This window comes from Lepus europaeus, chromosome 7 (assembly GCF_033115175.1).
Source record: "Lepus europaeus isolate LE1 chromosome 7, mLepTim1.pri, whole genome shotgun sequence".
Taxonomy (NCBI): domain Eukaryota; kingdom Metazoa; phylum Chordata; class Mammalia; order Lagomorpha; family Leporidae; genus Lepus; species Lepus europaeus.
In genome coordinates, this window is record NC_084833.1 from 81740608 (window position 1) to 81753504 (window position 12897).

General features: G+C 36.4%; 1 protein-coding gene across 3 annotated transcripts in view; it reads right to left on the bottom strand.

Moving 5' to 3' along the window:
- Positions 1-349: 349 nt before the first annotated feature.
- Positions 350-12897, bottom strand: part of SLC36A4 (solute carrier family 36 member 4) — a 76078-nt gene continuing 63530 nt past the window's right edge. For 2 of the 3 annotated variants that reach the window (XM_062196865.1, XM_062196866.1), the window contains 2 exons: positions 11420-11589; positions 351-4857 (listed from right to left, as the gene is read on the bottom strand). In XM_062196865.1, coding sequence (XP_062052849.1) covers positions 4550-4857; positions 11420-11589 — 478 coding nt within the window. In that variant the 3' untranslated portion in view covers positions 351-4549. Of the gene's footprint in view, positions 4858-11419; positions 11590-12897 lie in introns of all 3 variants that reach the window. The other variant, XM_062196864.1, reaches the window with a different exon arrangement.

Sequence of the window (12897 nt, forward strand, 5' to 3'; positions counted from 1 at the left end):
TTACCTTAAGTAAATCATGTAGGCAGCATGCAGACTGCTCAGCTAACTTCCACTTTGTACGAAGTTCAGGTCATGGTTTTGAGTGTGTCCTTTCACTTTTAATCAACTTTTGCTCTTAAATCTTAGAGGTACATAATACAAACTTCTATTATTACAAAGAATTAATCATAAAGGATGATTAAAATGTTATCAAGAGAATGTTATACTAGTGCCATTTTGGTTTATGACATTTTTCAATGGTATTTAACTTTAAAAACAACAATTTTACAAGGCATTTGCAAGCAAAATAACTATTTTATTGAAAATTCAGAACAGTTACAGTACTTTAAGACATATTTTCATTGTTTTAAAGAAAATAAGTTAAAGTGCAATGATATTTATTATTCATTTAAACCAGCAAAATCATTTTGAAAAAGATAAAAATATACAGCTTAATTTATTCAGGGTATAAACATGTATTTTACTATTTGTTATCAAGAAACCTTGAATACAATGTTTTAGAGTGATCTTTTCAACATTTCTCTCTGGATCCAATTTAAATGACCTATTAGTATTTGTATCTGGTTCACATAGACTACTGATATATACGTCTCTCTATCCTTGCATGCATGCATGCCAAGTAGCAACTAGCTAATTTTAATATGAGACTTGAAAAATCAGAGTGGTTTGTCACTTCATTTATCATAGGGAAATAAAATGGCATTTCTAGTCAGTTTTAGGCACATTTGCCTATATCCTTGGTTCAAACCAACCAGTTTCAGAGAATTATTTAGCCTACTAAATGCTGCTGACATAAACAAGATCAAGCATAATACAGGCAAAGAATTAACCTTTACAACCAGCCAATTGCTAGGAAGCAACTTGTTAGAAAATTTCACGAATTTTCTTAAGAAGAAGAAGGTAGCTGAGTGGGAAAAAATCAAAATTGATCCATTTTTAAAAATTCAAACCAAACAGTTATGCACCTCATCAGATAGCATTCGTTAAGCCACTGGTATTATATAAATAATAGATTTATTAGATTTATTCTGTATCTTCTCCTTTTTAAATGAAAAAAAAAGTGAGGGTAAGACCTACTTTGGGTACACACCATCAATAAACAAATGCTGTATTGACATCTGCAATGTCAATTATTACAGGAAAGCTGTAGTATGATCTGTGTTTTGCCACAGATAGAAATGGCTCTAATACATAACTTTAATTTGCATTTTCTAGTACGTTGCAGTTAAAGAACCTTTATATAACCATTATGAAAATACTAAAATTGGACCCTGTTAGGAAATTTGCAACATATACACTGTCATAAAGAGGTTGTAAAAATGTAAGCTTATTTTCTAAGAAAGGGACAGAAATGGTTTTAATAAAGGAGAATTCAATTTCCTCTGTGGCTTGGGGAATGCTGACACGCTGTTTCCAGGGCAGGCAAAAGAGCATAGTGCTATATGTGGTTGCACCACAGGGAGACTCCTACCTGTCCTTTAAAACCCAGTTCACAATGTGTTGCTTCAACATCAAGCCTTCCTGAAGGATCACCAATCTCAGAGAGTGGCTCCGTGCTGGAGAACTGAATCACAGCTGATCTCAGTGCCTTGTACTGCAGTTATACAGTGACCTTCCTTCCTTAGGCTCTAGCCTTCATGGAATCCATCTTTCATGGTACACAGTATCTTCAATTTCTCTGAGGCAAGTAGAGGCTTCTTAATTTTTTAATGAAAAAAGCATTGAAGATGATTGGGTAACAACAAAAAAAGGCATAATGTGGCATTTGCCAATGCACTACTTGTTTTTCATCTGATGTAAACCATCTATACTGGTCTTTAACCAAGAAAAGCCACTTAGAGAAAAGACCCTCTGATTAAAAATGTCTAGGAGCCAGTGTTTTGACAAGCCAATGTGGATTCTGATGAAACTATCTGGATGTAGGAACAGTAACTGACTTAGCACAAAGCTCATCAGAGGTAAACAGTTTTTCTTTTTCCCTCTCATCAAGTAGAAAAAGCACATGAACTAACATTCACAGAGGAGTTATTCACTGTAGTGCCCAATAAACACTGAAGGTGGTTTAGCCATAGTGTGATGGACCAAAAGGGACCAGATACAAAATCTGACAGATGCAAGAACTCTCATTTCTCCAGGCCCCCTCAAGGAATAGCACAGTGGAATATTCAAAGTATCTTCCCCAAAGGTTTCCTAATATTTAACTCATTATAACCAAATTTTCAGAGAAAAATACACTGATTATCTTGAAAATAAAAGAGAACAAAAAAATCCTTAATTAAGTGCATTTACACTTTGTGTGTGTCTCTTCTGAAGAATCAAAGAATTTCTCTATTTCAATTTTTTCTTGTATTTAAGGTATTGTTAATTCAGTGAACTTAGTATTAGATGTCGATTCACCATGCTTACTGCATAAGATAAAGCCTAGTTGACAGGTTGTTCACAATGTGCTTGTACTAAATTGGAAATTTATTACTATGATCAACTATGCAAAATTGTATTGCATTTGATCAATTCCCTAAGGAAAATAAAACGCATCAATATATAAAAAGAAAATCACACACAAAGACTGAAATATTATCTGAAGACAGCTGACAAAAACCTAATATTTCTTTCCATTAAATAATGATTTTAACCCATTTTATATCATTATAAAATTTTAAACACCTAATTTATTCTTAGATTCAAGATTATATTCATTCTAGTTAGTACTATTTTTCCTGTAACTCCAACCACATTCTGTTAGTATGATGAAAGTAACAGATTTGATATAAAAGTATCACAATTACAGTTGATATCTAATGCAAGCGTGACAAAAATTTTTGATTCTTATGAATTTGTACCAAAACAAAGCTTCTGCTGTATCTCTAGGCTAGTAGTTGATGACAAGTTAATGATGTAAGCAAAAATACTTGGACTAAGTTAACAATGAAATACAAAAATAGAGAATATTTACAGTGATCTTGACAATATGTTTAAATATATTACAAATTATAGAGTATCACCTGGCTCATGGTAAAAGTTCATGTTTTAAAGTACAAACTCTTTGAAAAATCAGGAGACAATTCTATTCTTAATGTTTTTAACTTAACAATTTTCTCTTCCTCTTCAACTGAGATTCTCCTTTGGTTAATGAGTGGGCTTGAAAAATATGGAGTTAATAGAAGGTATTTCTCTGGAAGAAGCCTGGAGTGCCTTAATATCTAGTAGACAATTTATTATCGGTTTGATTTTTCCTAAGCACAAGTCCCTCATGGTTCTTTCATTCTGCTTGTTCAGATCAATAAAAGGCTGTGAAAAGGAAAACCACAGGGCTGAAAGAGTCCATATATCCTGTTTTTGTCAGATATCTATTTTCTGCCATTAAGGAAAACAGTGCCTACAAAACCAAGGAAAGGAAACAAACAACAAAACAAAACAAAACACACACACACACAATGAGGAAAGTGCAAGACACAAATAGCATAGCTGGGTACATTCCGCCAACCAACAGCGAGGCAAGCAAGTGGTTTCTGTTCTGATTTAAAAGAACATGCTTCTTTTTCTTGTTGAGACTTATCCAACCATAGAACAGGCTTCTAGAGTTCTCCAATTTTCTGCTCAGGTCACATATACTGTTCATAGATCATACTCCCACTCTCAAAGTATCAAAATATCATGAAATAGTCCCAACATTAAAGTTCAACTGAACATAAGTTATTCTTTCTCTTGAATGTAATGTGAGAATTTTTAAAAATCCTAGTCTAAGAGTCAGAAAATCAGGTTCTCTTATCATAAGGCTACATATTCTTGACCAATGAACTTTTAACCTTTCTGTGCATTCATTTCCTCCATGAGAAATAAGGGAGCTGTACCAGTAACCTTTAGAATCCCTTTGAAATCTGACTCAAACTGTTTAAGTCAGAATTTTACACAGTGCCTCTTGATGTGGTTATGAAGATCAACTACCATAATGGTGTCATGTAAAAATAATTCCGGATTTTTGGGATTTTCTGCTGCTTACATTATGGTTAACAGAAGTTTTCTGTTTCCAGGAGTATTTGTATAATAAAAATGTAATCAAAGTGGGTTTTTTTGTTTGTTTTTTGTTTGTTTGTTTGTTTTTTGCATTAACATGAAGTTTGCTTTGGCAATCACTGGGAAGGCCTGGGGAGAGATTTTTGTATGTATGCCCTTATTTCTCTTCTTGTTGAAATTCTGTTCTCTCTTCAACAAGGTGGCAAAACACTAGCATCAAGGTAAAAGAAATCTTGGTTTAAGTATTTCTTATTGAGAGGAAGAACAACAGAAACATTTCTATCCCTTAATTTTTATATTTTAATTTTCAAAAATAAGTTTTTAAAAAAATATTGCTAATACTTAAAACCAAGGTTCTATTACAGTTTACTACTATTGGTAAAGAATTATCAATTATACCAAACTATCAATATTGTGGTAAAACAAAAGAGAGTTTGGTACTATTTTTAAGTATGTGGCAATGCATTTCACTAATTTCTATATTAATTGTTTTCAGAATTAAAACCAAAGTAAAAGACGTACAATTCTTCATCCCCTATTTTAAACCAGAAGCTAAGCATGTTGAATTAAAATTTAGAGAGGGACTTTGTGGAGAGTCAGGTATAGCTTTAGGAGTAGGATAAATAATTTCTTCAACAGTTACATATGTACCTAATAAGAAACCAACAACTCCAGTAAATGCTATAGAAATATTTTTCAGGACCATCCATATATTGTAATGGTCCTTAGAAAAGGTAAGAATTTCAACCAAAGGTGGTAGGATGAGGGCCAATGTACTGCTGCTCACAGCTCCAACGAAGGAAATCACAATGTCTAACCGAGGAATGAGAATTGCTCCAGCACCTAAAAAGTAAAAATACACAATTTGTTCTTGCTTAAATGTTTGGTATTCACATGAATATTAACTGTGGGTATTTTCAGTACATTAAAACTAATTCATATAAGTTGGACTACTGAACTATTGCTTGTGGGAAAATCTGCCATACTTTGTTCTGAGCTAAATCAAGAAACAAACAAACAAACAAACAAAAAAACTGAAACAGTAGGTGACATTTCTTGGATTTTCACTTTTCAACAGAATTTCTTATAAAAACAACCTTTATTTTTTTACTTTAAAATTCTGAACAAAGAAATTTAGAAAGTTTATTTTCAAAGCATTTGCATTACTCCACTTGTCATACAGTTCATTCTACAATACATGAAACATGACACAGTATGCTGGGAGAGAAAATACAGCTACTCCTTATAGAATTTCAAATAACTAAAATAGAAGAATGGAAACAAAGAATCACTATTAAGCAAACTGGATAGTAATCATTAGATAGGAATAATCACTGAAGGATGCTAAAATTAATGGGAAGAAACTGAAGATCAGGATATCTGCAGTTTCAAGTATCTCCAAGACAATTATAAAGGGAAAAGCAGTACTTTGACAGTGGAGAAATATGTCAGAGATCAACTTACTCAAGTGAGCAAAGTTAACATCACCAGTAAGGCTTATTAATATCATGATGCAATGTACTGAGAAAGTTCACAGCATCACTAATGTGGGATTCTTGTTAAAAATGCTTAACTTTGGGGGTCAGTGCTTTGCTGTAGCGCAGTGGGTTAAGCTGACATCTGTAGCCACCTGCATTCCTTACGGGTGCTGGTTTGAGAACCAGTTGCTCCACTTCTGATCCAGCTCCCCTCTAATGTTGCCTGGGAAAGCAGTGGAAGATGGCTCAAATGCTTGAGGCCTTGCACCCACGTGGGAGACCCAGATGAAGCTCTGGCTCCTAGCTCCAGCATGGCCCAGCCCTAACTGTTGTGGCCATTTGGAGAATGAATCAGTAGATGGAAAATTCTCTCTCTCCCTCTCTCCACCCTCTCTCTGTCTCTCCCTCTCTGTGTAACTCTCTTTCAAATAAATAAGTCTTATTTCAAAAAAAAAAAAGGTTTAACTTTAATCAAATCAAGAATTAAAACAATAGGCAGAAAATTCTGCACAATTATTCACATGTCAAAAGTGGAGGGTCAAAGAAGACAAGGACTGTCAAGACTGGAAGGAGACTAAGTAGACACAACAACAAAATTCATCTGGAACTTTAAATTGTTGCCAGGACCAGAAAAGGATATTAGTGGAAAAAATAGCAAAATTATAATAAGGAATACAGGCTGGTCATAGCATTATATCCATGTTAATTTCTAGTTTTAATAATCATGTTGGGCCGGTGCCGTGGCTTAACAGGCTAATCCTCCACCTTGCAGCGCCGGCACACCGGGTTCTAGTCCCGGTCGGGGGGCCGGATTCAGTCCTGGTTGCCCCTCTTCCAGGTCAGCTCTCTACTATGGCCCAGGAAGGCAGTGGAGGATGGCCCAAGTCCTTGGGCCCTGCACCCGCATGGGAGACCAGGAGAAGCACCTGGCTCCTGGCTTCGGATCAGCACGATGCGCCGGCTGCAGCGGCCATTGGAGGGTGAACCAACGGCAGAAAGGAAGACCTTTCTCTCTCTCTCTCTCACTATCCACTCTGCCTGTCAAAATAATAATAATAATAATAATAATAATAATAATAATAATCATGTTGGCCGGCACCGTGGCTCACTAGGCTAATCCTCCACCTGTAGCACCGACACACCAGGGTTCTAGTCCCAGTTGGGGCGCTGGATTCTGTCCAGGTTGCTTCTTGTCCAGTCCAGCTCTCTGTTGTGGCCCGGGAAGGCAGTGTAGGATGGCCCAGGTCCTTGGGCCCTGCACCGTATGGGAGACCAAGAGGAAGCACCTGGCTCCTGGCTTGGGATTGGCACAGCACCGGCTGTGGCAACCATTTGGGGAGTGAACCAACGGAAGGAAGACCTTTCTCTCTGTCTCTCTCTCACACTGTAACTCTACCTGTCAAATAAAAAAATAAAAATCTAAAAAAAAAAAAAGGCAGAGTTACAGAAAGGCAGGGGTGGGGGTGGGGTCTTTCATCCTCTGGTTCACTTCCCAGATGGCTGCAACAGAAAAGCTGCAACAATTCGAAACCAGGAGACAGGAGCTTCTTCCAGGTCTCCCACATGGGTGCAGGGGTCCAGAGATTTGGGTCATCCTCCACTGCTTTCCCAGGCCACAGCAGAGAGCTAGATCGCAAATGGAACAGCCAGCACTCAAACCAGTGCCATATGAGATGTCGGCACTGCTGGCAGCAGCTTTACCCATTACTCCACAGTGCTGCTCCCAACATTTTTTCAATAATCCAAGTGGTCACTGATAAAATGAAAAACCATGTGGAAGAATATCACAAAATTTTAGAATTTATGGATTACATTTCCACGTATCAAATACTTGTTATTTTTTTAACTTTTATTTAATAAATATAAATTTCCAAAATACAAAGTTTGGATTATGGTGGTTTCCCCCTCCCCATAACCTCCCTCCCACCTGCAATCACCCCATCTCCCACTCCCTCTCCCATCCCATTCTTCATCAAGATTCATTTTCAATTATCTTTATATACAGAAGATTAATTTAGTATATACTAAGTAAAGATGTTAACAGTTTGCAACCACACAGAACATAAATTATAAAGTACTGTTTGAGTACTAGTTATACCGTTAATTCACATAGTACAACACATTAAGGAAAGAGATCCTACATGGGGAGTGAGTGCACAGTCACTCCTGTTGTTGATTTAACAATTGACACTCTTGTTTATGGCGTCAGTAATCACCCGAGGCACTTGTCAAGAGCTGCCAAGGCTATGGAAGCCTCTTGAGTTCACAAACTCCAATCTTACTTAGACAAGGTCATAGTCAAAGTGGAAGTTCTCTCCTCCCTTCAGAGAAAGGTACCTCCTTCTTTGATGGCCCCTTCCTTCTGCTGGGATCTCACAGAGGTCATTTTTTTTTTTTTTTTTGCCAGTGTCTTGGCTTTCCATGCCTGAAATACTCTCATGGGCTTTTTGGCCAGATCCGAATGCCTTAAGGGCTGATTCTGAGGCCAGAGTGCTGTTTAGGACATCTGCCATTCTTTGATTCTGCTGTGAATCCCTCTTCCCATGTTGGAATGTTCTCTCTTAATTCTATCAGTTAGTATTAGCAGACACTAGTCTTGTTTATGTGATCCCTTTGATTTTAGTCCTATCATTATGATCAATTGTGAACTGAAACTGATCACTTTGACTAGTGAGATGGCATTGGTATATGCAACCTTGATGGGATTGAACTGGAATCCCCTGGCACATTTCTAGCCCTACCATTAGGGGTAAGTCTGAGTGAGCATGTGCCGAACTGTACATCTCCTCCCTCTCTCATTCCCACTCTTATATTTAACAGGGATCACTTTTCAGTTAAATTTAAACATCTAAGAATAATTGTGTGTAAATTGAAGAGTTCAACCAATGGTATTAAGTAGAACAAAAAAAAATACTAAAAGGAATAAAGTGGTAAGTTGTTCCTCGACAGTCAGGACAAGGGCTGATCAAGTCATTGTTTCTCATAGTGTCCATTTCACTTCCACAGGTTTCCTTTTTGGTGCTCAGTTAATTGTCACCAATCAGGGAGAACATATGATATTTGTCCCTTTGGGACTGGCTTATTTCACTCAAAAAGATGTTTTTCCAGGTTCCTCCATTTTGTTGCAAATGACCAGATTTCATTTTTTACTGCTGTATAGTATTCTATAGAGTATATATCCCATAATTTCTTTATCCAGTCTTCTGTTGATGGGCATTTAGGTTGATTCCATGTCTTAGCTATTGTGAATTGAGCAACCATAATCAGTGAGGTGCAGACAGTCTTTTATTTGCCAATTTAATTTCCTTTGGGTAAATTCCAAGGAGCAAGATGGCTGGGTTGTATGGTAGGGTTATATTCAGGTTTCTGAGGAATCTCCAAACTGACTTCCATAGTGGTTTTACCAGTTTGCATTCCCACCAACAGTTATTTTTTTTAAGATTAATTTGTTTTGAGTATCAGAGTTAAAGAGAAGAGAGACAGAGAAAGGGATCTTTATCTACTGAATCACTCCCAAGATGGACCCAATGGCCAGTGCTGGGTCAGGCCGAAGCCAGGAGCCTCATCAGGATCTCCCACATGGGTGGCAGGGGCCCAGCCACGTGGGCCCTTTTCTGCAACTTCTGCTGCTTTTCATTAGCAGGGAGCTGCATCGGAAATGAAGCTGCCTGGACATGAACTGGTGCCCATATGGGATGCTGGAATTGCAGGCACCAGCTCTACACTTTACCCAACAATGCCAGGCTCCCATCTAACATTTTTAAAAATGAAGTATAATTTCAATTAGATAAAACCATACTTCTAATTATACCAACAGGTTTTGGCTTATAAAAATTGCTTCCACTCTAATTGTTCATGCAGTACAGCTTGCTCTATAAAACACAAGGCCCTGTCAGCTGTCCACACACACACTCATCAGTAACGAGCACAACCCAAAATCTTTTCAAGTGCTTCACAGAACAGAATTAAAAACAGTCCTGCCAGGAATATCAGTTGGCTATTTATTAATTCGGGAGGATTTACCAAAGATTCAAATGAAGCTGAGTGCCCAATGATGTGTCCCAGAGAGGTTTAAGGGAACATGGCACAGTTTTTGGTCTCTGCCCAAAGCATAATGCTGTAACTACAACTTATATATGTTCAAGAAGCTTTAACTATTTTTTACTGAAGGAAAGAAGCAGCAAAGAAAAGCCTGCAGTTCTCTGTGCTACTAACTCTGCTGAGGAAAACCCTTGACTTCTGGGAAAAAAATTCACAGTAGCAGCTGTGTGGTCCATGTGTCAGCATATATGTAGTCCCCATATAGCACTGCTAGCCAATGTGTAGAAATGGATGAAATATAAAAAAGACTGATCATTGTTAGTATGGTTCTCAAACTCCTTCAATTGAATTCCTTCAATTGAAATTAATTTTTTATTCAGTCCAGTTACAAAAATACTAATAAATAATAATAATAAATACTAATAATACTAATAAATAATAATACTAATAAAAGTGATCCTTGTTAAATTTAAGAGTGGAAAAAGAGAGGGAGGAGATGTACAATTTGGGACATGCTCAATCAGACTTGCCCCAAATGATGGAGTTAGAAATGTGCCAGGGGATTCCAACACAATCCCATCAAGGTGGCATGTACCAATGCCATCTCACTAGTCCAAGTGATCAATTTCAGTTCACATTCGATGGCTCTGATAGGTCTAAGAATCAAAGGGATCACACAAACAAGACAAGTGTCTGCTAATACGAACTGATAGAATCAAAAAGGGAGAGAAGGATCCAACATGGGAAGTGGGATACACAGCAGACTCATAGAATGGCAGATGTCCTAAACAACACTCTGGCCTCAGAATCAGCCCTTAAGGCATTCGGATCTGGCTGAAGAGCCCATGAGAGTATTGTAGGCATGGAAAGCCAAGACACCATGGAAAAGAAAAAAAAAAAAAGAAGACGACCTAAATGAAAGATCTCTGTAAGTGAGATCCCAGTGGAAAGAACGGAGCCATCAAAGAAGGAGGTACCTTCCTCTGAAGGGAGGAGAGAACTTAGACTTTGACTATGACCCTATCGGAATAAGATCAAAGTCAGTGAACTCTAAAGGCTTCCATAGCCCTGGCAACTCATGACTAGAGCCTAGGGAGATTACTGACGCCATGAACAGGAGTGTCAAATTGTTAAGTCAGCAACAGAAGTCACTGTGTACTTACATCCCATGTGGGATCTGTCCTTAACGTGTTGTCTAATGTGCAGTGATGCTATAACTAGTACTGAAACAGTATTTTTACACTTTGTGTTTCTGCGTGGGTACAAACTGATGAGATCTTTACTAATTATATACTGAATCGATCTTCTGTATATAAAGATAATTGGAAATGAAAAAAAAAAAACCTGGTGTTAAATTGGAAATGGCATAGAAAATTAATTAATTTTTTTTAAAAATATTATCTAGGATCTCTGTCTTTAATGTGCTGTACACTCTTATTTAATGCTATAACTAGTACTCCAACAGTATTTTTTTTTCACTTTGTGTTGCTATATGGGGGCAAACTGTTGAAATCGTTACCTAATATATACTAAACTGATCTTCTGTATATAAAGAGAATTGAAAATGAATCATGATGTGATTGGAAGGGGAGAGGGAGCAGGAAAGGGGAGGGTTGTGGGTGGGAGGGAAGTTCTGGGAGGGGGAAGCCATTGTAACCCATAAACTGTACTTTGGAAATTTATATTCATTAAATAAAAGTTTAATAAAAAAAAAGAAAGAAAAAAAAAGAATCTGGTTGTGCTGTTCTTATATAGTAGGAGAAAATATAATTTTAAGCCAAAAAGCATTCAAAGTAGGTAAGTAAACTTATTTTTAAAATATGTTTAAACAGGTTTCATTTTAAGAAATTCAATAACAAAAGAAGTATATATGCAGTAATACTTACAAGTAATACTAACTAAGAAGGATCTTATCCCAAGTTCCCATATTTGCTTCCATTTAGCATGAAATTTGGATATGATTCCAGGGATAATGATCTCTGCTGGAACATAGAACTGAATTGAATATGTCACAAAAATGCCAAAGGAATACAGAATTTTCACTGATTGATATAACCTGTTGAAAAAAATTTCAAAGTTTAGTCATTCTTAATACAATTTAGCTTTCTTCCTTTTAATGTTATCATTTAGACAAGAAATCTAGAACACACACTTAGGTCATAATCTTATTAACTAAAAATGTTCATTAAAATAGCCAACTTTTCTCCACTAACTACATTTCTAACTCTATTTGGACAATTTGTACATATTGTTGGAAACACTTCATCTTAGGCTAAACCAATGTTCTGAAATTTAGACTCAGCTACATAAAGAGTTAACATTTTCCCAATTTTCTTTTTTAAAAGTGAGCATTCTTTATGTTTGTTAAACTTTGATTTATACCCTCAGTGATCTATCTATAGAAGAACAACTTCTATAGATATCAAATTAAACTTTGAATTTGGTTCCCCTTGCTTGAAGGTCCTGATAGGTATATCATTAGTTACAGAAATGTCATCAATTTTAAGTCCAAGAGGAGGCGATCTAAACAGTTTCAACTTGCAAAGTTCTCTAGATTATATATACTGCTTTTATTATAATTATACGAAAAACAGAAATAGAATTGTTGCGTTGTGTGGTGGTTCCCTTATCCAAGGAAACACCTCACTGATGCCCTAAGCTTCAAATTAGCAAAGCAACTTTCAGTTTCATAAAATCTTTAGACTTCTATATTGTAGACTGCCTCATAACAAAAAAACTCAGCATGTAGGCCTTGGTAAAGACTTTGGTAGATTTCTTTTGCCTGGCAAAAGATTTTTTAAACGTTGATAAGACTTGGAGAGAAAATATAGAAACATATGACTCAGAGGAGTACTATAGAGCCCACTTCCTTGTGTTACAAATAATAAAATTAACTCAATATTTTGTGATAAACAGAAGAAAAGCCCAACCACTCCTATATGTTAAAGAAATAAACCAAAGTTGAGAGTGGACTAATGTAGTTTGGGGTTAGGACAAGTGATTTAACACCTATGTCTTCCTTCAGCAGAAACATCTTCCACACTCACAATCTTCCCACGTAGGAGCTCTACTTTCCCACCTAAGAGTCCTATGCACAGGGAATAGTGTTTTCTTTATTTGAAAAATATATATAATCATTTAAAAAGAATATAAAATATCACACATTTGGTAAAGAAAATCTTCAACATCAATTTAGGCTTTAAGCTTACTTCTGATGTCTTAAGATGTAAAGTGTTAAGGATTATAAACAGTTCTCTATGGCCAACCAAGAAGGAATTCCTGCTGTAACACAGTCATCACAGAAATGAGTAAGAGGAAATATAAAAGCTAAGTAGGAATAATTTTTAAAACTATAAGTGGCATA